We start from the raw sequence: 26,579 nt of genomic DNA, 5'->3' as shown, positions 1-26,579 counted from the left end.
GACAGACAGACAGCCAGAGAGAGACAGACAGAGAGAGAGAGAAAAAGAGAGACAGAGAGAGAGAAATACAGAGAAAGAGAGAGAGAGAGAGACACACACACACACACACAGAGACAGAGAGATAGACAGACAGACAGAGAAACTTTTAAGTGAACAGTACAAATACATTTGACGCAAACACAGAAGGGCAGCATAAAAATGTGATTAGCTTTAGATTGCTCTAAACAAGTTCCAACACAGACACAACGGCCTGAATGGTTGGGCTATAAATCTCTGTGGTTCTGTGGGAAAGTCTGGCTAAGAAGCATTGCCTAAAGAGAATACAAGACAAATGGGGTAAAGGATTACTGACAAGTAATCTTCAAAAATACATTGGCTCAGCCAAATATAGCCTTGCCATTACAGGTTTGAAACTTTTTTTCTAAATTTCCAAGGGATGTGTTTGATTCCACAAAAATGACAAGTTCCCTTCAATCAGAAAGCAGGCTATGGTTAACAATTTGGAAACAAGACTGATCAAGTTTTTGAACAAGGACAAGCACGTGAATCAATATTTTACACAAATTTACAAAATGAGTCAGCAAGAAGTATTTTCCAAAACCCACAAACTTTGGAAATCTGAAATAACATGGTTATGGTTGAAAGATGGAGAAATAAACTCTCCTGGACCTCTGGACATGATTCTTCCTTCAACAGTCCCTAAAAACAATCAAGCCATTAATTTACTTAATTGTGGGCATGACGATCTGCAAATTGCATTACATTTTCCTATAATTCAGTGGTGACTACATTTCAAAGAACAATCCAAGTGGTTTGGGATATGTTAAGCTGTGATGCAGCTGTGTAGCAATGCAAGTTCCTTTGTCAGAAGTAATAAGACAACATTTCAATCTTGACCCAATTCATTTCAGAAAAGATGCTGAGCCAATAAAACCTAGCAACTTTAAATAGCTAATTCAAACATATATCCATGGCATGTTAATAGTTCCAAATTCCAATAACTCTCTGTAATCACGAAGATATGATCATTTGTTTGCACTTTAAGATATTTCACAGGAATAAAAGTATTCAGAAATGTTTGAAGATCATCAGTCTATAGTCAATGTGTGAGATATTTGCATCATTTTCATGCACTGTTATCCTTCAATAAATTCCTAACTTTAGTAAGATAAATATATTTCATCTTATTCAACAAGTAATCAGCTACACCTACATGCAGAGATTTCCAAACTCCCAAAATTATTATGGAAAAACATTCAGCACATTGGATGAACACTTTATTTTCTAAGTAGACCTTCTTGTTTTATTAGGATGGCTTCTGAGTTCAGGATGCCTGAAAAACTTTGAAGCAAATGAAGTTTTTTTTTGTAGTGTGGTCCTGCTGTAATGCAGGACATGTGGCAAGCAATTTGCATACAGAAAGCTCCAATAAACAGGAATTTAATGATTATGAATGCAGCTTGATTATCCAAAATTGAACTAAATGATAAGAGATGGCACAGTGGTCAGCACTGCTGCCTCACAGCGCCAAAGACCCGGGTTCAATTCCCGCCTCAGACAACTGTCTGTATGGAGTTTGCACATTTTCCCCGTGTCTGCGTGGGTTTCCTCCAGGTGCTCCGGTTTCCTCCCACAGTCCAAAAATGTGCAGGTTAGGTGAATTGGCCATGCTAAATTGCCTATGGTGTTAGATGAAGGGATAAATGTAGGGGAATGGGTCTGGGTGGGTTGCGCTTCGGCGGGTCGGTGTGGACTTGTTGGGCCGAAGGGCCTGTTTCCACACTGTAAGTAATCTAATCTAATCTAAAAAATGATTCAGAGATCATAACATAGACCCATTGTTGCAAATGCCAGACATCTTGCATGCATTGCCAAAAACATTCTCCTGCGCTGAAAATGTGTTGCTGGAAAAGAGCAGGTCAGGCAGCATCCAGGGAACAGGAAAATCGACGTTTCGGGCATAAGCCCTTCTTCAGGAATGAGGAAAGTGTGTCCAGCAGGCTAAGATAAAAGGTAGGGAGGAGGGACTTGGGGGAGGGGTGTTGGAAATGCAATAGGTGGAAGGAGGTCAAGGTGAGGGTGATAGGCTGGAGTGGGGTGGGGGCAGAGAGGTCAGGAAGAAGATTGCAGGTTAGGAAGGCGGTGCTGAGTTCGAGGGATTTGACTGAGACAAGGTGGGGGGAGGGGAAATGAGGAAACTGGAGTAATCTGAGTTCATCTCTTGTGGTTGGAGGGTTCCTAGGCGGAAGATGAGGTGCTCTTCCTCCAACCGTCGTGTTGCTATGGTCTGGCGATGGAGGAGTCCAAGGACCTGCATGTTCTTGGTGGAGTGGGAGGGGGAGTTGAAGTGTTGAGCCACGGGGTGGTTGGGTTGGTTCTCCTGCCTTACTGGAATGCAGACTGAAAAGCATCTTAATGTGACAAGGCTAAGTATAAAACAAAAAGCTATGGAACCATGCCAGTGTCCAGAGCGGAATCTCACAACTGAGGTTAAATGCGTCCAAGGTAACTGGCATTTAACATCCTCTGACTCAAAACCTCTATCTCTCAGATTTTCTTATAAGTGAAAGATGGCAAAAACAAGGACTATCCTGTGATCTCTACATGCTTATATTTCGTCTACTGATGTCCAATGCAGGATTGGTGGCATTTCCTAGATCAGCCAAAGCTCTATGGCTACAATTAATAAAATCCTTTAGCACCATCACGTTAACTGCCCTGGAATATACCGAAAGACATCTCATTGTCTCAAAGCTGGCATAACAGATGAAAGTATACAAGTAGGTGACAAGTGTAGTGAACATGAACAATTTGCAGCATGACTGTTTTTGAATGCATCTTTAAAGAATAGCTCTTCTACTTCAGAGTTTATGCAAGATAATAAATATTTTGGTGAAATTTAAATAACAGAGGTCTTCCTGAAAGGCTAAACCTCCAGAGCTTCAGGTTCTCCAATGTTCTCCTAATCTCTCAGCGCCTCCCTCTTAAAAATAACAGTTTGTATTCATTTAGTGCCTTTAACACAGAAGGATAACTCCAGTGACTCAAGGAACTGAAACTAACATGATCATTCTAAAAGATGGAAGACTCAAGCTAAATTAATATTACATCCTGCAATTCTATTGCTATAAATCCTGTGTCGTATGATACTGCTTCACAACCACCTGATGGAGAAGCAGTGCTTCAAAAGCTAGTGCCTCCAAACAAACCTGTCGGATGAGAACCTGATGTGATGTGATTTTTAATTTTGTCCACCCCAGTCCAACACCAGCACCTCCAACTTACGTCCAGCAACTTCAGAGGTGGAACAATAAAGCAGAGCTCTAATAAACCCAACATTTCTTTGGCCATAACATATGCCCAGCAAGTAACATTCTGATATTGTGCTTGTTCAATTGCAAATTGAATAGATCATTTTCCCCCAGTTAGATCAATTTTGACACCCTCATTTTAGCTGTAAATTTGTCTATTTATTTGTTGAGTCTTATTTTTGCCATTCGTTTTCGCTTTGCTTCTCATGTCTTCTCTTCTGCTTTCCTAATATTCATGTGTCCAAAAACATGGACTGCAGTAGTTCTAGTTCCACCAGTCACTAAATTTACATCCATAGTCACTTGTTGGCTATAGCAGTGGTCTTTTTAATGAAAAATGCTACAATGAAAATGTTAAGATGCCCATAAGTATGTTGGGCTTTAATCCACTTAGTGGCTGTTTCACATTTGTGAATTACACTTGGATTGATGTGTTAAGTAAAAAACACAATGTGCTGCTCTCCCTTAGCTTTTACATCTGATTTTTGTGACACCTTAATAATGAGATCTGGCATTTCCACAATAATGCATTTTTCGTCTGAACTTGCATTAACAGATTGTCAATCTAGTTAGGCAATCTAGCATTTCCTTTGATTTAATGCCTTTATTTCCCTACATAGAGGGAGGCAATGGCCTAGCGGTATCATCACTGGACTGTTAAACCAGAGACCCAGATAATGTTCAGGAAACCCAGGTTCAAACCCTGCCATAGCAGATGGTGGAATCGGAATTCAATAAATATCTGGAATTAAGAGTCTACTGATGACCATGAATCTATTGTTGATTGTTGGAAAAGCCCATCTGATTCTTTCGGGAAGGAAACTGCCATCCTTACCTGGTCTGGCCTACTTGTGATTCCTGACCCACAGCACAGCAATGTGGGTCGACTCTTAACTGACCTCTGAGCAATTAGGGATGGGCAAAAAATGCTGCCTAGCCAGTGATGTCCTTATCCCGTGAATGAATAAAGAAATAAAAAACAGTTCCGTTTAAATGGTTTGCTCATGTCCTGAGAAATGCAATGGAGGAATCCATTTTTGTTAGAATGTTATTTCAACAGATTGGTACACCAGTGGAAACTATTTCAAAGGCTTCAATAATTAACTAGAGCATAGGAACAGAAATGTAAGAGCAGGAATAGGCTGTTCAGCCCCTTGATCCTGTTCTGCCATTTAATGTGATTGAGAATGATCACGCATCTCAATGCCATTTTCCTTCACAATCTCCATATATCATTAGTATCTAGAAATCTATCACTGTCTTGAACATGCTTAATTATTGATTTTGTATAGTCATACTGGGTACAGAATTCCAAAGATTCATTACCCATTAGGAACTAGGAACAGGAATAGGCCATTCAATCCTTTCTGGATCAGTGGTGCTGGAAGAGCACAGCAGTTCAGGCAGCACCCAACGAGCAGCGAAATCGACGTTTCGGGCAAAAGCCCATTCAGTCCTTTCAGCCTTTTCCACCATTTAATGAGGTAATTGCTGATCTGTGGCATTATCTGTAAACCTGCCTTTGGCCCCAAAGCCTTAATGTTTTTGCTTGACAACTTTGCAAAACTACCCTGTGAATTGAGAAATTTCTCCTCATCACAGTTCTAAATGGCTTGCCCCTTATTCGAAGACTGATATTTCCCCATCCCCTCTACTCAGCCAGGGGAAACGTTGGATTTGCATCTACCCTGTCTAACTCCAAGAATGTGTGCATTTCAATTAGATCACCTCTCATTTATTGAAAGTCTAGACAATACAAAACCATTATGAAGACACAGACACCAGTAGGGCTGCAAATGAACAAAAAAAAAGTAGCTTTGAAAACAATTATTTCCATACTTGGATGCATAAACAAGGCACCCTTCAGTAAGTGCATAAAAATTTAAATAATCCAAATCCATTAGTCTCAATGATAGTTTCACAAAGCTACATTGAAAATGCTTTTCTCACTAACAGTGTTGTCAATCAAATGCTCCTTTATGTTGATTGAGAAGTTATGTCCTCAAAGTAAAATTTCAGTTCGATGTGAAGCAAACTCATGAGTTAAAAGCTCAATAATATTCCAGCTAATTATTGATAATTTGCATGAATATACTTTCATCCATAATTCATTTTCAAGGTCACTAATGTATTCATTTGCATATCAGAACATTTCAGAGCTGTGGAGTGACCAGTTAATCAGGGATATCTCAGCAACCGAGCTAACACATTTTAATGACTTAGCTTGAAGGAGACAGTTGTATTGTTGCTAGCTCAAATAATTAAAAAATACACAACATAAGATTCACGTTTTTTCACCTTATTTACTGCACAACAAAACTAAGCATAGTAATTGTCAGATCAATTCCTAGGTTAAACAAACTACTGCACTTCCTATTTTATCCAACAGATTCATAAGCCATTTGGTGGACACTTGTTTAATTCATTTTCAAAAAAATTGACTTTCAAGTAACATCTTTTGCTCATTATGTATTACTTCCAGATGCTGCAAACTATGCTCAAACTGACACTTTAGTGAACATCTGAGGAATTGTGCATCATCGTTTGCTGGAAATTGAACAGAGATAATTATTGTTTTCTTTCCAATTAATTTGGCCAGTACAAAGCTCAAATGCAATGTTTCATGACCTCAATATGAATTTTAAATTGTAATAATCATGCACACAAGAATTTTGGACAACTGCAATAATATTCAACACCATCCCATCAAAATAATATTCCAGATTCACAGGGATGTTTAAAACCATGATTTCAACATAACCATTACTCACTACTCTTGTTAATTTAGTATTTAAAGTGTAATCAAATAATTAGCCATGAATTGTTTAATCAATTGTGATCTCAATAAACCAACAAGTAAAATACTTATTTCAGCCTTGACAGTAATTCAAAAGCAAACAATTAACTTCTAATCTTCTTTCATAACTACTTCCAAAAAAAAAAATCAACTATTTGAAAATGGAACGATACAATTGAATAAGGGGTGCAAATAAAGTTGAGAGAAACGGAACAAATGATAACCGATAAGTTATTAGAATAAAGCGACAGCATCTTTTTGTTTTTATAGGAATCCACTAGGCAATTTGTATAAGGTTTGTGGATGAATTTCTCCAAATGATCTCTTACTCTTCTTTGGAACTTTGGCAGAAAGCCTTGGAAATTCTAGGGAAATTACACAAGTCACGAGTATAATGGAATGCTCTCCATTTGCCAGGCTGTGTGAAGCCCTAACCAACTTCAGAAAGCTCAACATCACAATAAAGCAGTCTACTTGACTGAACCCTCATCTGTCACCTTGAATGTTCTCTTCCTCCTTCACCAGCACAGAGTGGTAGCAGTGAGTAACACAACAACAAGATGCACGATAGCTGCTCACCAAACTTTCTTTAACAGCACTTGCCAAATCCATGAACTTTAACACCTAGAAGGTCAAGGTGAGCAGGCACATGGGAACACCTGCAAGCTCCCCTTCCAAATCAATCATCTTGCCTTGGAACCAAACCATTGTTCCTTCACTGCTGCTAATCAAAAACCTAGAACTTCTTCTCCAACAGACAAGGGCTGCATTGATTCAGGAACATAACTCATCACTACCTTCTCCAGAGCAATTAATGCTGTCCATGCCAGCCACATTCATATCCCGTGAATAAGAACAAAGAACAATAGAGCACAGGAACAGGCCCTTTGGTCCTCCAATCCTGTGCCAATTCCTATTCCTGTTTTGGACCCATTACTTATTGTCCATGTGTGGTTTCTATCCCTCTGTATGCTTCCCATTCATGAGTCTATCAAAACACATCGCAAACATTGTTAACATGCCTGCTTCTACCACCTCAATGGCAGTGTGTTCGAGGCACCCATCACCCTCTGAAAAATCTTCCCCACACTTCTCCCCCATTCCTCCTCTCACCTTGAACCTGTGCCCTCGTGTAGTTGACTGGGAAAAAGCCTCTAACTATCCACCCTATCTATGGCTAATTCTATTACGTGCATACATCAGTTGATTTGCTGGCTTCTTTGTACCAATTACATAAATCCACCCTAATATTAGCTTGTTAGCTTTAGAAACTACATTAAGTGAGAACATTAATTTCAATTTTGAGGAGTTGAAATTTTCTTGAAAAGGTTTGTGACGATAAGAAAAGTATCTCTTGTTCCTCCTTAATGAGGATCAGTGATCAGGACTCAGGCTCACAGTTGAGACTAAGAGGTAAACATCAAATATGCCTCAGTGACAGGACCGTGCCTCTAGTTCCAAAGTGGAAACTGTGATGATTTCATCGAATTGCTGCAAGGTGACTTCAGAAAACTAAGACTTGGTTTGATTGGCAACTAAAATGGAAAGACTGGAATGGAAAAAAAAAATATTTAAACATGATGAATGCCTTCACCTTTAGTGTGGCATCTACTTTCCCATCTTCTATAAACATAAAATCAAAAAGCTAATTGGAGAAGGAGTAACATTCAGCCATTACATTCATCCATTTAAGAGATGGCAGATACCTTCAATTTAGTGTTCGATCATTTAACAGATTCAAGGTTTTGAAAGTCAATTAATATGTTGTTTACTCAGTAGTAGTATAAACTTTGGAAAGCTAATTCTATCACGTGCTTACATCAGTTGATTTGCTGGCTTCTTTGTACCAATTACATAAATTCAATGTTGAACTTGCACTAAGAAACAAAAACTGAGATATCACAACAAGTAGTAGCTCCTAATGTTTGCATAAATAATTTGTAAACTCATTAATTTTTCCTATATTTCAGAAGGAACTGAAATCAATTAGTAACTATCTCTAAATGTTATTTTGCATTAAATTTGCAGTCTAATTCTTCAGTAAATTGTTAATTTATTGGAAATCATTATGTACACAAAAACAGAGGACAGCCTAGCAATGATGCATTTCAAGCCTCACTACTAAACACATAATTATTCAGTAAACCGCTGTAATTATGCACAGTGCACCAAGTTATTATTTACATTGTTCTTACAATGCTGAGAACAGTGAAGCAATAATACATGATTATTGTCATACATCAGTAAAATTATATTCAGTATAGATTATATATAATTTTAAATGTTATTGAGGGAATTAAATGGTGAAAATCAATTCGGAGTTTCTACTGCTATTCTCAAACTGCCCTTGTGGGTCATGATGTCACCAGAATTCTTCAGTAAAATTACTGCCTCAATTATTTTCACAGTTTATTCTTCCAGACATTTTGAATTGATTGCATTTTGTTGTTTTCTATTCTCAGTGTTGTACAGTATAGGGAGAGGTATTTCAGCTCTTTAAACCCTTGCCAACTCTCCAGAATAACTATTCAATTAGTCTCATCTCCCCAATCTTTACCTGTTGTGCAATTTTCTTCTCAAATATTTATCTACACTCCTTGTAAAAGCCTGTAAAAAATTTGCTTCTATTGCTAGTTTAATCTGAAAATTCTATGTATAAGTAATCTTTTTAACAAACAATCTCCTTGTTTTTCTGATGCAACTTAAATTCTTTATTGAAAATAGAGGATACAAATTAGCTCAGCAGAAACAATGTTTCCCAATTTAAATTAACAAAAATCTATCATTTTGAACACCACCTCAGGTACTACTTAGTGTACTTTCTTCCAAATGAATCTCATTCGCCTCTCTCATTATAACCAAAGTTTTTTTTTATCCACAGTGTGTTAACAATAAAATCCATATCCATATCCATATCCATATCCATTACATTCTTCCCAAGAAACGTTCACAGTACTCACATCAAGTGTCTACTTCTCCTGCACTCCTACCATTTTGAGAGATGCTGGGACGGTTGAGAATAGAAAACATAATGACCTATATGCATGGATTAATATACAGGCAATTAAATGCCTGCACCGGATGCAAGAAATGCCTTAATTTGCATTCATTGTTGCTAACAATAGCAAAGAGGAAGTTTAACATTTAAGCGGCCCAGAAAAAAACAATTAATTGAGACTTTGATACACATAATGCAATTTTGTGCTTTTTCAAAAAAAAGAATGAAACATTTCTTCAGCCAACAACTGAACACATATTACATGATGCTGCAGCAGATTCTTCAGGGTCCCTTCAGCTGCTTTACAGAGACTTTCTAATGACAGCCAGATACAATTGTTCAAATGATCCCAAGTTTGACAGCACATCTTTGAAATAATGATAAAAGTCTGCCACAAGCCAGAACTTTCACTTTCATATACTCAATGCTACCTTTTTGCAAAAATCTATAACCCCGTAGCTTTTTCGGTTTTACAGGTCATAGAGTCATAGAGATGTACAGCATGGAAACAGACTCTTCGGTCCAACCTGTTCACACTGACCAGATATCCAAACCCAATCTAGTCTCACCTGCCAGCACCCAGCCCATATTCCTCCAAACCCTTCCTATTCATATACCCATCCAAATGCCTCTTAAATGTTGGAATTGTACCAGCCTCCACCACATCCTCTGGCAGCTCATTCCATACACGTACCACACTCTGCGTGAAAAAGGTTGCCCGTTAGGTCTCTTTTATATCTTTCCCCTCTCACCTTAAACCTATGCCCTTTAGTTCTGGACTCTCCGATTCCAGGGAAAAGACTTGTCTATTTATCCTATCCATGCCCCTCATGATTTTGTAAACCTCCATAAGGTCATCACTCAGCCTCCGACGCTCCAGGTAAAACAGCCGCAGCCTGTTCAGCCTCTCCCTGTAGCTCAGATCCTCCAACCCTGGCAACATCCTTGTAAATCTTTTCTGAACCCTTTCAAGTTTCACAACACCTTTCCAATAGGAAAGAGACCAGAATTGCATGCAATATTCCAACAGTGGCCTAACCAATGTCCTGTACAGCCGCAACATGACCTCCCCACTCCTGTACTAAATTCTCTGACCAATAAAGGAAAGCATACCAAACGCCGCCTTCACTATCCTATCTAACTGCGACTCCACTTTCAAGTAGTTATGAACCTGCACTCCAAGGTCTTTGTTCAGCAACACTCCCTAGGACCTTACCAATAAGTGTGTACGTCCTGCTAAGATTTGCTTTCCCAAAATGCACCACCTCGCATTTATCTGAATTAAACTCCATCTGCCACTTCTCAGCTGGTCCAGATCCCGTTGTAATCTGAGGTAACCCTCTTCGCTGTCCACTACACCTCCAATTTTGGTGTCATCTGCAAACTTACTAACTGTATCTCATGCTCGCATCCAAATCATTTATGTAAATGACAAAAGGTAGAGGACCCAGCATCGATCCTTGTGGCACTCCACTGGTCACAGGCCTCCAGTCTGAAAAACAACCATCCACCACCATCCTCTGTCTTCTACCTTTGAGCCAGTTCTGTATCCAAATGGCTGGTTCTCCCTTTATTCCATGAGATCTAACCTTGCTAATCAGTCTCCCATGGGGAACTTTGTCGAACGCCTTACTGAAGTCCATTTAGATCACATCTACTGCTCTGCCTATATCAATCCTCTTTGTTACTTCTTCAAAAAACTCAATCAAGTTTATGAGATATGATTTCCCACGCACATGTTGACTATCCCTAATCAGTCCTTGCCTTTCCAAATACATGTACATCCTGTCCCTCAGGATTCCCTCCAACAACTTGCCCATCACTGACATCAGGCTCACTGGTCTATAGTTCCCTGGCTTGTCCTTATCACCCTTCTTAAACAGTGGCACCACGTTAGCCAACCTCCACTCTTCCAGCACCTCACCTGTGACTATCGATGATACAAATATCGTAGCAAAAGACCCGACAATCACTTCTCTAGCTTCCCACAGAGTTCTCGGGTATGTATGTAGGTGTAGGTGTGTATGACTGCCCACATCTTTCTGCTTCCCTTACTCTTGTTCAAGTTTTTAACCAGTTAGCAAACATTTCATCTTATTATTCGCTTCAAAATGTTATGGTTCATATTTCTCTTACAAACTGCATCATTCTTCTGTCAAATCAGTTAACTGGCCTACATCCTCTTCAAGTCATATATAGTCTGCTTTAAAGAGAGCATTGATCTCGTGCTCCGCCCTTCCAATGTCAGCTACATACAGCCCGGAATGTTTTGTCAAAAAGAAATGTGAGGCAGTAATTTTTTCATAAATGATACAGCAATTTCTTTTTAAGAATCATTCAGAGAATGAGGATGTCACTGGTTAGGCCATTTAGTGCTCATGCCTAGTAGTCTCGAGGACAGTTAATAGTCAGGTCAGGCAAGGTCAGTAGATGTCTTTTCCTCAAGGGAACCAGATCAGGCCTTATGACAATTAACAGCAGTTACATGGGCTGTCATTAAGTTACCTTGTTATTCCAGATTTTTTATTGAATTCAAATGTTCATCCACCCTCTACCATGGTGGGATTTGAATCCAAATCCCAATTAGCATGAAGTTCTGGATTAGTACTGGATTATTACTCCAGAAGCATTGCCACTGCACTACCACTGCCTCCCTACCAAGAGCAGAGGCAGGGCTTACTGCCAATATGCACCATTTGCTGTGTGTCTCACGCAGGTTAGCTGTCATTTCACCTAAAGAATACATCACTGGGAAGATGGATTGCAAAGAATAGGAACTTGTATGACATCTTTCAATGAAAATATCCATGGTGGTCAAGGCCTAGGCAACTTAAGATGTGGTCATGGATGAAGCTATTAAGATCAGAGATGCTCAAGATGCTGCAGTTAGAGGAGTAAAGTATCTCAGACAGTTGTGGAATTAGAGATAATTATACAAACAGGGAAGAGACATGAGACAATGAAGGAGTTTGAAACCAATGATAAGCATTTTAAAACCAAACATTGTCTGACAGGGAACCAATGTAGGTTATTGAGAATAGAAGTGATAGATGAATGGTACCAGTTCAGAAATGGGCCAATTCAAAGTTTTCAATGACCTCAGGTTTATAAAGTTAGAATGTGGGGTATCCTCCAAATATGCATTGTAACAATCAGGTCTGGAGATAGCAAAAGGATCAATGTTTCAGCAGGTGAACTGTGACAGGGATCATGAGCTATAATAGAGGTGGAAATACGTGGTCAAAGTGATGAAGCAAATAGATGAATGGAAGGTCATCGCAAGGTCAAATAGGACACAAAATGTTGTGAATAGACTCATTATTTTCAGATTGTTGCCAAGGAAAGAGATGGGAATGGTAGTCAGTAAATGGAGCTGGACGTAAAAGCAATCCATTCCCACATTTTTGCAAACTCCATATTTGAATACCTTCCATCAGGGTTCAACCCTAACATTTAGTTGGAAGAAATCACTGTCCATCCAGTATTGGAGTCTGACAGTTCAGCAAGAGTTGAGAGAGATATTTGTAAGGTGGAGCTTAGTGCTGTGATTGAACATGTGAAAACTAGCACATTCCTTTTGCCAAAGGGTAGAACACAATTAAGAAATATGTTGCATACAAGCCTTGACACTTCTTGACAGTTTTTATTTTAAATAGATTTAACAATTCTGCAAGATCTATGCACCTTTTACACACAATCTCTACTGCAAGTTAATAATCTGATACGGGTAGCCGACCAACCCACCAAAGGATATCTGAAACCACCCATAAAAGGATACGGAACCTGGCTTCCACAAAGAACACCTAACCCTCACTCCTGTATTTGAACTTTATCAACTAAGGTGCATCACCTCTCCGTAAAAGTATCCTGGTTATCTTAAAAAAATTCACTCTGAGTTGGTTAATTCTGTGAACTGCAAGTTCCAGTGGGGCCATAAAAAGTACCAAAACGGCATTTAGACGAAGACAGTTGACCATTTGAATGGCCAAATGCCTCGAGGAACCATTTGTGTGTGAAGCCCAAGTTAACTCTATTCACACCCTTTCGGAAATGGGAAGTGCTATGTTCAAGACGGGATTTGGAATTTCAGGCCAATTCTACATTTTTTTTACCTCCTCCCCCCAACTAAGAAACTTTCCAATTTGGGAAAAAACACCAAGGCCAGAGTGTCACTAGCATCTAAGTAGATTGCTGAGATATCCATGTGATCACTCTTGAATGCATCTGCTGTTTAACTTATTCTAATGGATGTTCAATCACAGTTTGGCTGTTAATTCCCATTTACCTCATGTTATTTCTGAATATTGGAGTATAAAATTTGTAAAAAAATATAAATGGTAGATTCTTAAAACTTTGCACAATTGGAAAACTTAGCTTGTTTGTTCAATACTGAATCTTGAGACTTTCTTCTCTTACTAACTACTTAGAAATGTAATCTTTGTCCACATCATGCCAAATATTACTGACCCTAACTAGATCATAACATAAGTTTAGCAGTCTCATCAGGAACTGTAACATAAATATGTGTTATGGACCAGGCCAGACCCCCTCAAAACATTTCAAGAAGGTAGCCCAGGTCTTAACTTTTCTAGTTGTTTTGAGCAGGTGTAACGTGGATATTCCAGGAGTGATGCAGCTCGTCAAAACCCCTCAAAACTGAACTTATTTACAGAGTGCCAAATGAAACACAAACAAAACAGAACAGAAGACAGAATAACTTAACCTATCTGGAAACCCAACAGACTATCCCAAGTTAGTGATGCTGTTTCAAATTCCTGCAACAATCCCCATAAATACCCCTTAACAAGAAAGGTAAAATCAAACACAGAGTCTTACGGAGAAATGTCAGAGAGAGGGGGAGGATCAGCATGGAACTGATTCTTTGACTAGCAGCCTCAAATCATTGACTGGTTGCTCTGAACAGCCAGACTGCTAAAACTAAAACCGGAGAAAAGCTGAGCTGGGAGAACTGGCCACACCCCTTTCATCGTACAAGTGCTTTTTTAAATTTTTGCCTGAGGCACTATCTGTTAACTATCATCAAACCCATCCAAACCAGACACATCAGAACCTGTGTCTTTACGATCCCTCTGGAAAAAAAAGGTATAGAGGTTTATAAAATCACGAGGGGCCTGGCTAGAACAGACAAAGTCTTTTCCCTGAGGTGGGGGAGTCCAGAACTAGAGTGCATAGGTTTAGGGTGAGAGGGGAAAGATAGAAAAGAAACCTAAAGGGCAACGTTTTCATGCAGAGGGTGGTACGTGTATGGAATGAGCTGCCAGAGGAAGTGGTGGAGGTTAGTACAGTTGCAACATTTAAAAGGTATCTGGATGGGTATATGAATAGGAAGGGTTTGGAGGGAAATGGGCTGCGTGCTGGTAAGTGGGACTAGATTAGGTTGGGATATCTGGTCAGCATGGACAAGTTGGACTGAAGGGTCTGTTTCCATGCTGTGCATTTCTATGTTTCTATGACAGAATAACCTTGTTAAAGGAGCAGTATCATCACATGAGAATGAAATCAAGCAACCAGTTGGATAACAGTGGAGAGCATTTGGAGGTGGATGAAGTGATGAATGTTATCAAAAGCTTAGACAAATTTAAAAGGGTATGGAGGGAAAGGTTACTTCTGTCACAGTGCCATAGGATGACATTTGTGATTTTAATATGAACTGATTTGTTACTATAGCAGGGATTGAACCCTGATGGAAGGCTTTCAAATATGGAGCTCCTAAAAAAAGATACAAATGGATTTAAAAGGCAAAATATTCAAGGATTTGGAACAGGAACTATAGGGTGGAGATGAGTTGCAAACATGGTGAGATCAAGGGATTGTTTTTTTTCTGGTGAAGGCTGCTGTTGATTACAGATTTAAAGGAGATAGAGCTACTGCACCTGAAGAGATTGAGGGTTTACAAGACTGATTAACATGGGGTCAAGACAGGAAATGGAGTAATCAATAATTTAGTGGCAATAGGATTGATGGTATAGTCTGGTCTGAAAATAAACATGGAGAGGGCATGATGAAAAGTTGAACAGAAAATTGTCATGTATTGCACTTTATGCTGTTGCTCTGAGCTGCAACTATGATCTAACCCTTGTATGCTGAGCCTTAAATATCTAATTGTTGTTAATAACTGCCAATAAATTATCATAAGTGTAGAGGTCTTCAGGTTTTAAAATTTTCAGGGACAAATTAGGGCAAATTTTAAATTTATCCTTTTCTCTTCCTTTCCCTTATCAATTTGCTTTATAAATTTCTTTCACTGCTTATTATTCTTTGTCAGCCTGATTTGACACTACAAACACCAGCCCATTTAGTTGCCACTTGGTTGTTTATTTCCTATCCCTTAAATCCCATATGTTAAAGGAGACACACAGTTTGTAGGTTTAGGCTTGAGATAACCTGGTCCTCTCACTCCACTGAGCAGTTCACATTTGTAGCAACATTATGGCCAAAATACATTGCGCTGAAGAGTTGGGAAAGTCTAAGTAAGGGCAGATTGAACTCAATTCCTTACCATATTATGTGTGCAGCATTAAGGAAACTAATGGATCTAACACCAATTTCAATGAAAGATCAAACTACTCCTTTAGCTGAAAATGATATTTCACTAATGCAATATCACAAAACATTTCACAGCTGGTATCCATCCAGGATTTCCTTTTCTTGCTTATAAAACCAGTTACTTTTACCAGAGGTGCCATTTTAACACCACTTACAAGGTGTAGCATTTGAAACATTGTTCCATACAGTCTGTCTTGCACAGGGAGAATGAAAATCTTCTCTTACTTTGAAGAAAAATAATAAAGAATATAATTAAGTAATGGAATACAGGAGATCAATAGTCTCTTGATGCCAGGGTTTCAGCTGATTTGGTAAAACCTCCCAACTAAGTTGACTCCACTGTTGTTAGCTCATGGTCATTCTTTTGCTTTTCCCTTCAAATATTTATCCAATTCTCTTCTGAAAGGCAGAAGAAAATCACCCTTTTCGGTAGTTTATTTTAAGAATCATCTTAAAACTTCTGACACTGGAATCAGTCTCCCCTTATTGACTCTATCAAAACCTTTCATTAAAGGTACTCATCATATCTCCTCTGGTCCTTCCCTTCCTAAAGAGCACTCCAAGCTTCTCGTGCATCCCCACACACTGAAGTCTTTCGTTGCTGCTACCATTCTAGTAAATCTTTGCACACTCTGAAGGTGTACAACTCTTTCCTCAGTATGGCATCAAGAATTAAATACATATATTTCAAGGGCATTCTAGCCAGGGCTTATCGAGGATTTGTATAAATTCATTGTTTTTATACTCTATTACTCAGTTTATAAAGCCAAGGATACTATATGCATTTTTAACAGTTTCCTCAATTTGTCCTGCCACTGAATATTTACGTATATACTGCTCTGGTATCTGCTATAGAGTCATAGAGATGTACAGCACGGAAACAGATCCTTCGGTCCAACCCATCCATGCTGACCAGATATCCCAACCCAATCTAGTCCCACTTGCCAGCACCCGGCCCATATCTCTCCAAACCCTTCCTGATCATATACCCATCCAGATGCTTTTTAAATGTTGCAATCGTACTAGCCTCCACCACTTCCTCAGGCAGCTCATTCCACACAGGCACCACCCTCTGCATGAAAATGTTGCACATTAGGTCTCTTTTATATCTTTCCTCTCTCACCCAAAACCTATGCCCTCTAGTTCGGGGACTCCCTCACCCTGGGGAAGAGACTTTGTCTACTTATCTTAATCATGCCTCTCATGATTTTATGAACCTCTATCAGGTCACCCCTCAGCTTCAATGCTCCAGGGAAAACAACCCTAGCCTATTCTCCCTGTAGTTCAAATTCTCCAACCCTGGCAACAACCTTGTAAATCTTTTCTGAACCCTTTCAAGTTTCACAACATCTTTCCGATAGCAAGGAGACCAGAATTTCACGCAATATTCCAACAGTGGCCTAACCAATGTCCTGTAACATGATCTTCCTACTCCTGTACTCAATACTCTGATCAATAAAGAAAGCATACCAAATGCCTTCTTCACTATCCTATCTACCTGCGACTCCACTTTCAAGGAGCTATGAACCTGCACTCCAAGGTCTCTTTGTTCAGCAACACTCCCTAGGACCTTATCAGTAAGCGTATCAGTCCTGCTAAGATTTGCTTTCCCAAAATGCAGCACCTCATATTTATTTAAATTAAACTCCACCTGCCACTTCTCAGCCCAATGGCCCATCTGATTAAAATCCTGTTGTAATTTGAGGTAACCTTCTTCACTGTTCCTGTATCCTCTTTAAAATTACATAATTTACTTCAACTTACCCCCTCCTCATTCTTCCAACAAAATGCATTATTTCACATTTCTCTAGATGACACAGCACCTGCCAATGTCTGCCAAGTTCACCAGTCTATGTCCACCTGTCCGCCACAATCCTCCCATTATTTTCAACTACCCAAATTTAGACATACATACACATCAAACATAGTGGTTCTCAGATTGACACTCTAAGATGCAAAATGACCATTTCAGCACTCTGACAACACAGTCAGTCCTTGAACGTGTGAGTATTCAAAAGTTCTGAGACAGAAAAGACTGGAGCAAGTTCACACAATGAATTCCAATGTAATTGACCTTTGCTTTGTGGGACAATGATTCAGAAAAGGTTAACATAGTAACCATCAAAAGTTTGATTTGTACAGGCTGTGACCCATCATTTTTAAACTAGAACTCCCAGGAAGATTTCAGAGAGCACATCCTCAGAGAATAGACTCCACAGCTGGAGATAAAGGTTTTGCAGATATCCAGCACAGTTCTGCTATCAGATCCAGGCGATCAGAAAATGCCGAAACCACAGAACTAGCAATATGCAAGAAACACCGCCCCACCCCCCACCTCTCTCTCTCTGTCTCAAGGTCTTCTCTACTTCGTGTCTACTTGTAGGTTTGAATGTCTATCACTAAAGGCGAAAGTGGGTACTGCAGATGCTGGAGATTAGAGTAGTGCTGGAAAAGATCAACAGGTCAGGCAATACCCAAGAAGCAGGAAAATTGACGTTTTGGGCAAAAGTGTTTCATCGTCCCCCTGTCTATCTCTAAAGGTAACCTCCACAAAATCAACTACAGAAACTACTGCAGCTGCTAAATTCTTACTTCAAGTCTTCATTCCTTTCGCCTTAAAAATCTTCAAGCAAATATCAGGCCAGCAATGCTAATGCATTGCATTGACTTCCCCACATCTATTGTTTATGTTTGTATCAATACTTTTTTGAATAACTTCATTATGTTTTTGTCTAATAATTCATATATTCTCACAGAATTCACACTAAACAAAAAAAAACAAGAACTGTGGATGCTGGAAGTCAGAAACAAAAACTGAAATTGCTGGAAAAACTGAACACATCTGGCAGCATCTGTGGACAGAAATCAGAGTTAATGTTTCAGGTCCAGTGACCCTTATTCAGAACTGATGGTAACTAGAAAAAGACTGTAATTTATGCTGAAGTTAGGATGAGGGAGGGGAAGAGTAAACAATAGTGGAGATAAAGCCCAAGACAGAGGAAAACAGTTGAAGTTCACTTGAGAATGTAACGATTAAAAAAGGTTTTGCGATTTACATTTAAAGAACTGAAACCAACCTGGTCATTCTAAAAGGTGACAGACTTAACAAACAATCCAGGTCTTTTTCAATATATAATTTCAGTTACATCACACTGTAAGCTTTTGTTACAAATTCTGTGTCTTGCAATCTTATACTCCACAACCACCTGATGAATAAATTCTGTGTCTTGCAATCTTATACTCCACAACCACCTGATGAATAATGCTTCCAAATAAATCTGTTGGACTATAACCTGGTGTTGTGAGATTTTTAACTTGATAATTATAAGTATGATTGGGACATTGGAAAATATGGAGGAAAAAATGTTGGAACTGCTAAGTCAATGGAAACGAAACAAGTGTGATCTGAAAGAGATCAGGATGAAAAAAATTAAATATTGTTCTGGATTATTCTTGTCACTTTAGATTTGGCATGTTCAGTAAAGCAGAGATTAAAACAGCTGCACAACTAGTAATGAGATTTCTCACTATAAGGGAATGGATGCTAGCTGTCTATTGAGAAAGAAAAGTCACTAAGGCCAGCACGATGTGAAGAATGGAGGAGGATGATCTTACAAAGGCCAAAAGGTTAGTTATCAGCAGCAGTGAGAGAAGAATAGTGAGGATATTTGAAGTTATAGGGCCATAAGAACAAAGACCTAAAACACAGCTTAAGGATTCAATATTCCATTCCCTTCATTGTTGCACTCAGCTTTGCAAGTCTCATTTTCAAATGCTGTAATATTGCATTTTTTTTCAAACTAGATTATTTGTAAATCCTGAGTCATATATATGCTTGCTCAAAATAACTAAACACCGCAGTTCAAATGGAACAATACCTGGCGTGCTTTTAAAACGTCAGCTGTGGCTCCTGAACTCTGCCCTAGTGTGCCTTGATTCTGGAGTAGGTTCCTTACAGTCTCTTCCATCCTGAAACAAAGTAAGGGATTTGTTACATGCATTTCTTTTTTTTCCCCCACTGATGTGTCTTTTCTCCCCCCCAAGATTAACTTTTGATGTGAGAGGTCTCTGTGACACAGAGCTATTTAGAGCTAGGTAAGCAACGTTTGCTAAATGTTATTTTGGAGTAGCTGTTAAGAGGCACATTATTGGTTGAACAAAGTATGACTTATTCTGCTTTTCACTTTGTGCCAGTGAGGACTTGCCAGGCTTTGGTTGACAAGCTGGAGACCAGTGAGAGACAGCCAGGTTACAGTGGACCACATCATGTCACTCAATAGCAACTCACTGCAACAACTGGCCATCACAGTGGAACTCACTTCTTTGTAAAGTGCACTGCATGAGACTCCACAGAGGATGATTTAGTGGTAGCATGTACAATAAAAACAAGCCACATGTCCTAGAACTTCCAGCCTCATCCAAGGTTCAAAGTGATGTAGGGCATGGACACATTTAAGAGCCTAGAATACTCAGTCATATGAAAGTTGAGTCTTGATCTATCCAATCTGACAGCTGAAAGTAAAAGAACATCATTTAATGCCATCTCAATTCAATGATGTTTGCTCCTTTGAAAGGAACAGCATAAAATAATTATACTACACTGAACTTTCCAAGCCACAAGTCTTTCACTTTGAAAAAGAGGGGAAGAAACAATAATCAGCATTGGTGCAAGTTCATTTTTTACTGGATGGTCATTAAGTGACTGCAACAAATAGCATAGAGAGCCACACAGCTGACATCCTTGCAGTTTCTCAGGGACATACTGGGGTTAATAATCAATAAATTCAGTGAAAGAATAAAGAAGCAATTTTAGTTTTAAATACCCTTGTATGATAAAATTACTAAACATTTACATGAAACACAAAATCATAGTAACATACCTTTGATATAACAGACACACACTTCTAATAATTTCCATCGTGCGATTGCACAGGTTTTTTTTAAAAACATCTGCACTGCAAGCAGACATGTACCAGCACATTGATTTGGTTACACAGTGGTATTTCAGTAGGATTTAGAGAGTTAACAAGATTAACTCATCATCCATTTTCTTATAATTATCCAGTTGCTGTGCAAGTATTTTTTTTATTAACAGTGCACAACATGAATAGTTGCACCATCTGTTGGCCAAATGTGAATCAGCATTAACCACATCTAATCTGCACTTCAGACAGTAGTTCATAGTTTTATGTGACAGAGTGGAATAATCTTTGCTCAGAATCTGACCGTAATCAAGTCCACAAATATCTATATATACACAAACTATAAAGACACCTTATAGCTGAACAGAGTTGAAATACAAAATTAAATTTATACTCTAAATTAAACAATGTTAAATTTATACTCTCAATTAAACAATGTTCTTGCATCCAATATATTAAAAATCTAATGGAATGCAGTCCTCAATTTTTTTTAATAATGTAAGATTAATGAAAACATTTATAAACATTTTCACTTTAAACAAACATAGCATCTTAAAGGAGATGATAAAATTCTTGAAAACAGTATTCCAGCAACCACGTACAGGAAAGATTTTGTTCCCAAAAATCTGTTCAACTGATGGAAGACCTCCTAAATATTCCAGAACATTAGGGTGGGGGAGTTAGCTGTGGCACATGCTCACTTTATTCTGGATAATTCTTGGGAGGTCACTGGTGGAGAGGGAAGAGAAAAAGTAACAAGTTAGCAATTGCTTGCTGTTGTGATGTAGGAGGTCCTGATTACCAAACGTGACCAGCATTGCCTTCCACACTCATGCGGCTTGTAAAGCAACATTGGAAATGAAAAATGGCTGCGACTGCACATTGAGTTTAGGGGTAGGGGGGTAAAGTATGTGTTTTTCTTCCTGTCTGAGAACACAGGCTCCATTTGTGAGCAACACAAAGCTCTTCAAAGGGCAAGTGAACTAATCAGGCCTTTCACAGTACAGGTTGAAGACATCTGGAATTATAGCTCCCTGCATGTGAAATGCATGCAGTGTCCAATTGTGGGAGATACAAATCCTGGTCAAATGCAATGTTGACCATGTCACTGGTTGTTATAAATTGATCACTGTTACATCTGCGGAGCCAAATTAATCACAGGCAATCTTAAAAAGTGGCATTTGCAGGTCACAATTCAAAGTCCAAAAGGTCATAGGCTACACAAGGGCACAGAACTGATTTCTTTTCACTTTGAATGGCATTAACCAATATGGAATGCTGCCTTTTGGGAATGATTGGAGGACAACATATCAGTAATTGTGCAGCACTCAATCTTCTATTGAATTTACTTGCGATGGCTACTGCTTTATTCATCAGAGTAAGGGTTTCTATATCAAAAGGTCCATGTAAAGCATTCCATGCCCTTTCTAGTCCTCCAAGTCCCAAAGTACGCAGGAGTATGCTAAACATTTCGGGGTTGGGTGCCTTGCAAGGATGGTTATTCGAAGCCAAGGCTGATGGTGCAGTTATACAACTTCCTGACTGAGATTGAGCATAGGTACAATGCAGCCCATTCTTCAACTAGGGTTAATGTGCAGCAGGCAAGAGGCCTGCTGAAGATGAGATTCTGGGTGCTCAGATCGGTCCAGAGGAGAGACAATGTGATGGGCACTGATGAGCTGGGAGAGTGGCAGCAGTCTTCTGAGGATTAGAAGAATGTATAGTGCAGGGAGTAGATCACCTTCTACATGTTGAGTACTGCAGCATGAAGCACAACAAGCCAGACAGGACTTAATTAACATCCAGTTACAGTTGATATGAGCTGGGTGCAATGATCACCCACTAACTAACTCTGCTTTGATTGAAAGAAAAACAGCTCATATCTGTTCCCAGAGGGAAATGAAGCTTCAGTTTATTCTTTTATTGGCTGCTTTTGCTGTTGCCAAATAAAAGTAAATATTGAAGACTATTTCACAACTTTCTAGTGTGTGATGGTCCCACACTGAACAATGAGATGATGTTGGGCTACTCTTGGCATTAAAAAAGCATAACACTCCCTTAGACAGGATTATTAGATAAGAAGAGGCTAAAGTCAGGTAATTGTGTAGCTTTGCTCTTCAGTAATACAGATATACAAACTGGCACCTGTACGTACAATGAAATGTCAGCCATGCTGCCTATGTGCCCTAACAACATTTTTGGTTGCCCTCCCACTGCGTGCATGGTAAATGCCAACCCCAATCCCTAGTTGGCACCATTTGACCAGGTGCATGGCTTTCAAGATGATGCCAACCCTGGAATTTTAGGAAGCCGTGACATTTGCAAATACCTCCACCAGAACAAAGGAGGAGGTAAAACAAGCAGGGGCCCACATGGGCATAATGCACAAGCAGTCAGGCGAGATTCAGAAAATTGAGAGAGAAATCTTGTTCGGCCTTACAGTGAGAAATCTACCATAAACTTAAAGAAAAAGACACACGGCTGATTTCTGTTCAAATTCAGGTCTATGCTTCTTCCACAATAAAGGAAATGTATCATCAATACTTGTCAATCATGACGTTTGGCAGTACATTTACAAAACTGCCCTCAACCAATTACCAATGCGCATACACAAATAAAGTGAAGCCAATATAATATGAACTATTGCCAATTAAATTTGAAATTTGAAAATTTGCTACTTTGTGGAATGAATAAGCCTCATATTATTGGCAATGTAGTTATGTAAGAAATCTTTGGCTGCAATAAAGTACCTCTCTGTTTTACAGCCTACTCTTAGCAGAAGCAATATCAGCTAATGGCAGCTTTCATTGCTAAACAGCATCCCCACTTCAGAACACCGCTGACACTTGAAAATGTTTCATTATAATTTTAAGGGAAATGCTAAAAGACTTGAACTTGGTACCCCAATGCTGCTTCATATTTGTTGCTGGATCTTGTCAGCTTGGCTTTAACAGGAATACAGTTGGAGAGTCTCATTACACTGCATGGAAAGAATGGGCAAGCCTTCCCTTTAATGACACTAGTTTCCACAAGGCTAGTTTGAATTTTCAGTTTGAATGGGGGGATGGATGAGGAGTGGGTCGGGTACGTAGGTGGTTTAGGTGACCCATGCAGGAGGTGGATAGCTGGGTAGGCCAGTCAGGAGATCATTGAGTTGGTTCAGGCTTGGCATTCACTTCAGGGAGTGGTCAGATCACAGGGCTACTCAGGATTAGCCAGGGGAGCAAGCAAGTGATAGTTAGTTCAGGTCAGGAGTGTAGTTGGCTGGTCTGGTTAGATCAAGTCTGGAGGAGTAGATTTGTTGGTGCATTCAGGACGTAGTGTGAATGAAGGAGGTGATTAAGTTATATACTTACCGAGAATCAAGACCAAATATTTTGTCTACAACATTGCCCGGTAGCAATCTAACTAAATAAGTTGGAACTGTCCAAACTCCCAGACTCAGGGTTCAAGTCAAAGTCAGAGTCAGAGACCTTTGCAAAGTGTCCCAGGGAATATAATCCATCAGATGATCAAACTTCCCAAGGAATTCCAACAGGGTTGCTGTGTCAGGACCTCTGTGACCCCCAGATACATATCTTGATTATACATCTGGTCTCCAACCATCCAGAGACAAGAATACATCAACCACACAGCAAAACAACGCACACACGGTAAAAACAATGACTGCAGATGCTGGACACCAGATTCTGGATTAGTGGTGCTGGAAGAGCACAGCAGTTCTTCTTCCAGCACCACAACACACACACACAACAGTGAAAGTTTCATAAATACAATAACTATATTTCAGACTTCCAGACATTAAGTAGAAACACTAAAAGCCAACAGTTAAAAAAACTATTCCCCGCCGAAGCAGTGGCCATTTTTGTCACCAGGAACATTGTTACCCTTAAACATTTAATGATGCAACACTGAATGCATTATTTGATTTACAATTTATGCCATTCTCAGTGATAAGGTGAAATAAGTGTTTTAATTGATATTTTTAAATGTTAATATTTAATTAAAGGAAGATAACAAAATCAAATTAACTATAATAATTTGTTTGATAATTAAAGTTACCTCCAAAGTTTATAATTTCTGAAAAAACATTTTTAACAATCACCTGTATTTAATCTGCCTTCAACACAGTGAAAAGTCCCAAAGCACATAAGATCTCAGGAAATTCAATTAAAAACTTGTGATTTCTTCTAATATTTTCCAAGGTCAGCTGAAAATTGGAAACTGGTGTTTAATCCTTAAAGGAGTAACCAGACATTTTACAATATGCCCTGCTATTCTCCCACAAGAAATACAGAAGCACCTGACAAAATTATTAATTAATTTTACAATTATAACTTCTGGTACTGAATGGTTTTTGGTTACCTGTTTAATAGTAAACAATGTTCACTGGTTCATTGTCTGAAACTTAGTTTAATTATGAGTGTGTATTTCTCTCTCTCTCAAAGGAGAGCTGTGTGGTAAGATGATAAATTAACCACTGTGGCTCAGAATTCCACAACATAGAACATAGAACAATACAGCACAGAACAGGCCCTTCAGCCCACAATGTTGTGCCGAACATTTATCCTAGCTTAAGCACCCATCCATGTACCTATCCAATTGCCGCTTAAAGGTCACCAATGATTCTGACTCTGCCACTCCCACAGGCAGCGCGTTCCATACCCCCACCACTCTCTGGGTAAAGAACCTACCCCTAACATCTCCCCTATACCTTCCACCCTTCACCTTAAATTTATGTCCCCTTGTAACACTCTGTTGTACCTGGGGAAAAAGTTTTTGACTGTCGACTCTATCTATTCCTCTGATCATCTTATAAGCCTCTATCAAGTCACCCCTCATCCTTCGCCATTCCAACGAGAAAAGGCCTAGCACTCTCAACCTATCCTCGTACGACCTATTCTCCATTCCAGGCAACATCCTGGTAAATCTTCTCTGCACCCTCTCCAAAGCTTCCACATCTTTCCTAAAGTGAGGCAACCAGAACTGTACACAGTGCTCCAAATGTGGCCTTAGCAAGGTCCTATACAACTGTAACATCACCTCACGACTCTTGAATTCAATCCCCCTGCTAATGAACGCTAATACACCATAGGCCTTCTTACAAGCTCTATCCACCTGAGTGGCAACTTTCAAAGATCTATGAACATAGATCCCAAGATCCCTCTGCTCCTCCACCTCAGTAAAAACCCTACCATTAACCCTGTATTCCACATTCTTATTTGTCCTTCCAAAATGGACAACCTCACACTTGGCAGGGTTGAACTCCATCTGCCACTCCTCAGCCCAGCTCTGCATCATATCTAAGTCCCTTTGCAGCCGACAACAGCCCTCTTCACTATCCACAACTCCACCAATCTTCATACGTCTGCAAATTTATTGACCCATCCTTCGAATCCCTCTTCCAAGTCATTAATAAATATTACAAACAGCAGAGGACCCAGAACTGATCCCTGCGCTCCAGGCTGAATATTTACCATCTACCACCACTCTCTGACTTCGACCGATTAGCCAGTTCTCTCTCCAACTGGCCAAACTTCCCACTATCCCATGCTTCCTGACTTTCTGCATAAGCCTATCATGGGGAACCTTATCAAATGCCTTATTAAAATCCATGTAGCTGAAAATGTGTTGCTGGAAAAGCGCAGCAGGTCAGGCAGCATCCAAGGAGCAGGAGAATCGACATTTCGGGCATGAGCCCTTCTTCAGGAATGAGGAAAGTGTGTCCAGCAGGCTAAGATAAAAGGTAGGGAGGAGGGACTTGGGGGAGGGGCTTTGGAAATGGCCTATCACTCTCACCTTGACCTCCTTCCAAGAAAACTCCAGCCTATCACCCTCACCTTGACCTCCTTCCAAGAAAACTCCAGCCTATCACCCTCACCTTGACCTCCTTCCAAGAAATTCCAAAAAGACCACTCCTTCCGTGACTCCCTCGTCAGTTCCACACCCCCCACCAACCCAACCTCCACTCCCAGCACCTTCCC

General features: G+C 39.5%; 1 protein-coding gene across 9 annotated transcripts in view; it reads right to left on the bottom strand.

Annotated features, from left to right (window-relative positions):
• Positions 1-26,579, bottom strand: part of nckap5l (NCK-associated protein 5-like) — a 657,886-nt gene that overhangs the window by 301,813 nt on the left and 329,494 nt on the right. For all 9 annotated transcript variants that reach the window (XM_043694066.1, XM_043694059.1, XM_043694057.1 and 6 more), the window contains one exon: positions 19,552-19,642. In XM_043694066.1, coding sequence (XP_043550001.1) covers positions 19,552-19,642 — 91 coding nt within the window. The remainder of the gene's footprint in view (positions 1-19,551; positions 19,643-26,579) is intronic.

This window comes from Chiloscyllium plagiosum, chromosome 7, assembly GCF_004010195.1.
Source record: "Chiloscyllium plagiosum isolate BGI_BamShark_2017 chromosome 7, ASM401019v2, whole genome shotgun sequence".
NCBI classification, from domain to species: Eukaryota; Metazoa; Chordata; class Chondrichthyes; order Orectolobiformes; family Hemiscylliidae; genus Chiloscyllium; species Chiloscyllium plagiosum.
This window is presented reverse-complemented; position numbering and strand designations above follow the sequence as displayed.